This window comes from Pteropus vampyrus, unplaced genomic scaffold, assembly GCF_000151845.1.
Source record: "Pteropus vampyrus isolate Shadow unplaced genomic scaffold, Pvam_2.0 Scaffold64, whole genome shotgun sequence".
Taxonomy (NCBI): domain Eukaryota; kingdom Metazoa; phylum Chordata; class Mammalia; order Chiroptera; family Pteropodidae; genus Pteropus; species Pteropus vampyrus.
The window spans coordinates 846,251-849,583 of NW_011888845.1; the positions used below are offsets into that span (position 1 = coordinate 846,251).

General features: G+C 37.1%; 1 protein-coding gene across 1 annotated transcript in view; it reads right to left on the reverse strand.

Moving 5' to 3' along the window:
• COL19A1 (collagen type XIX alpha 1 chain) overlaps positions 1–3,333 on the reverse strand; it is a 317,873-nt gene that overhangs the window by 71,629 nt on the left and 242,911 nt on the right. Inside the window, exon 18 of the mRNA XM_011361196.1 lies at positions 2,811–2,855. Within this exon, the coding sequence (XP_011359498.1) occupies positions 2,811–2,855 (45 nt within the window). The remainder of the gene's footprint in view (positions 1–2,810; positions 2,856–3,333) is intronic.

The following is a 3,333-nucleotide window of genomic DNA, read 5'->3' on the forward strand; positions in this document are numbered from 1 at the left end:
TCTTGATTGCCATTTATTATTAATAGCCACTAGTGTTCCTTAGTATCTTAGTGATCTTGCTATAGGATGTGGCTGCTAAATCAGGAGTGATTTGTGTGTAGATTCTACTACTGTTTGTGTTTGTTCTGATATGTCATTGTAATGTTGGGTTCCAAATGGTACATTGGTTTTGTATTTTTGTTTCACCAGTCAGCACACTGAGAAGTGATGTATAATACAATGATAACTCATTTATGTGTTGAAATTGCACTCCTGATTAAATCTTTTATTTTACAACATAAATTGAGTCCCTTCTCCATCAAAATTATAGCGGAAGATGCAAAGACGAGCAAGACCAGGTGTTAAGGATGATAATAAATATTAATATCAAAAAGATAAATGAGACCTCATGAGAAAAAAGCTTGAGCAGATGTACAGAAAGAAACAAATCTTTAGTTGGGCCTTAATATGTGTCAGATATTGTGCTTTTGGATAAGTTAATTTCATCTCACTTGATTTTAATCCTGCTATCAACTTTGTGTAGATGCAAGCATGCCCATTTTACAAATGAGGAAACTGATATTCAGATAAAGTGATTTTTCCAAGGAGACAAAGCTATTAATGGCATAAGGAACTTAATGGCACAACTCAATGGTTCTCAATCCTGGCTGCTTATTGGAATCACTTGAAGCACTTTTAAGTGATAGCAATATGAACCCCAACCCAGATCAACCAGAGGTATGGGCTCTGCCCCAAATCAGTGTCTCTGGGGATGGAGCCTAAGCACTGCTTTTTTCTAAAAGGTCTCCAGGTGATTCCGGGGTTCAGAACCACGGGGTCTACCACAGGTGCAAGCAAATCTGTGAGAGCAGCGAAAAGAGCTTTAAATTCTCACTATAGTGACCCATGAACAGCATTATGATTAAGAAAACTACTGTATTGATTCAGAACAGATACTAAGTGGACGTACATAGATAGAAGTGATGTCACTCTTCAAGCAAGTGCTATGCTTATGTTTTTTAGTTTATTTTATACATTATTTATTGGTACAGTCTTTCTCCTGTTAATTAGAATTCTCACAAATCATTTCATATGTACATTTATATTAGGTATTGCATCAAGGTCCCCGCAGACTCTTCTAGGTTATTTCTTTGGGTGGGAGGAGGGAACAGATATGCCACTGGCTTTTCTAATTCTACTTAAGATTCTGAAGCAATTAGGAAAGATTTTGAGCAATAGAAAATGTCCTTAGAGTTTGAAATACACCTGTTTTACAGAATCAAATTTCTCATCATTGAGGTCTTAAGAATTTCTAAGTAACATATGTTTCCTAATGAACATAGCAAAACAGAAGCCAGCTGTTTTGTTTCAAGAAATGAATCATCATTTAAATACTTTAAAAGTGCCACAACTCTCTTCTTGGCTCAGCTGTCCTATGTGACAAGCTCTGTGGCTTTCTTTTGCTTCCTCCCGCCCCCCTTAGCTTGCAGGTGTCCAGTAGTAATTGCTTAAAATGTAATGTGTTTGCTATGGTGGTGGAGGAATTCTAAAAACTATTTGGTTACAGGAAATAATGCTAATGTACGAGCTGTATAACCCAAGACACACAAATGACTTATTATTGCTGTATAATAAATATTTTTGGATGTCTTTTTAAGAATGTCAAGGTTTTATTTATTTATTTCTTTGCAGAAAATTTCATTTTCAATGGTTAGTCTCAAAAAAGTTCCCACTTTCTGTTGAGATGATCTTTTAGCAGTATTTTCTGGTGAAGGATATATGATCTTTTGACTAGATTGGTTGCACCGATTTATTAGGTACAGAAGTCATATTTTCTTGGATTCATGCTGAAATACCCTGCCCTCAATCAAGAGAATTTTACTGGGTGAATGAATGAAGGTAGCACTCACAGGCCACATTCCCTCAGAGTATTTTCAAACCTACTCATCTCTGTCTGTAGATTTAATGTGCATTGTTTTTCCTGACAACGGCACATTCACACTGAATCCAAGGTCATCACAATTTCAGAACCAAATGGGAGGGAAACATCTTTTTGAGTGGGCAAGTGAATCTGTCATCCTCACAGCTAATATAATTAAATCTGTGAATGATGACAAGAATGCACTGGAAATTCATCAGCATTTTAATTTTGAAACTATTTTGAAATAATTATTGGCTAAGCCATGACTACATTATAAAACCCCACCCCCCCAAAAAAAATGCTCCTATAACAGCTTATGTTTGGGCACTTAAGAAAACACAAAAATAGTGAGCCTGAGCCTAATGCATTTTGTCACAGGGTCTTCAGATGGTTTTTGCCACGGACATGTGAAACCTCAAATTATAAACAGAGGTTTGTGTCCTTATTTCATTTACCTTGTTACAGCTATTTACCCTCAAGGTTTCCTTTTCCTTGTAGCCAGCTGCTACTCAGTAGTCTTCACTGAGGAGTAGCTTCCAGTCCTGCTGCCTGGTCAGGAGGTCGGTGGAGGCTGTGCCCACTGCTGGCTTCGTGGACTTGCCACGGATGAAACCCCCGTGTGGCAACAGGACTGCTCCTGACTTAAGAATGTGTGAATTGGTGTAAAACTCTGAATGTTTTTATTCACTTTGAAAATATGACGGGGATGTAAAGTACAGCACAAGGAATATAGTCAATAATACTGCAATAACTATGGTGCCAGGTGGGTAGTAGACTAATTGTGGAGTGGGGGATCACTTTGTAAATTATATAAATGTGTAACCACCATGCTGTACACTTGAAACTAATATAAAATAATATTGAATGTCAGTTCTAATTGAAAAATAAAAATTAAAAAAAATCTGATTACCTTCTCTCCTTTTGGGCCACTAGCTCCATGCTCACCAAGGTTTCCCTAGATAAACATAAAACAAATAAAAATACAAAATATTCATTTATTTTTAATATAGTCAGTCTCTCCTTTAAAAATATAGTCAGATAATAGTACTGTAATGGTTTCTTATGGATACTATTTTAGTCACTTTTGCCTCTCTCACCTTCTGTTAAATATTCCTGAAAAACTCCAACTTCAGAGACCCTATCTTGTCTGTGACTTCCTCCCAGGAGATAATTCTGAAGAAATAGCACATCTCCACAGGAAAATTGTCACTACTCCAAATTAATGCCTAGCAACCTCGCATGGTCCCCAACCACTCCACAGATAGGACTTTCTAATGTTCTTAATGATATCTTTGTTGTTCAGTATAATGGACATTCTGTTATTTGACCTCTTGGCTGAGCTTGCCACTCTCTTGATTTATGTGACACCTCACCCTCCTGGTTTCTTCCCATCTCCCCGACCTTTCTCTCACTTCCCTCATCTAACTGGTCAA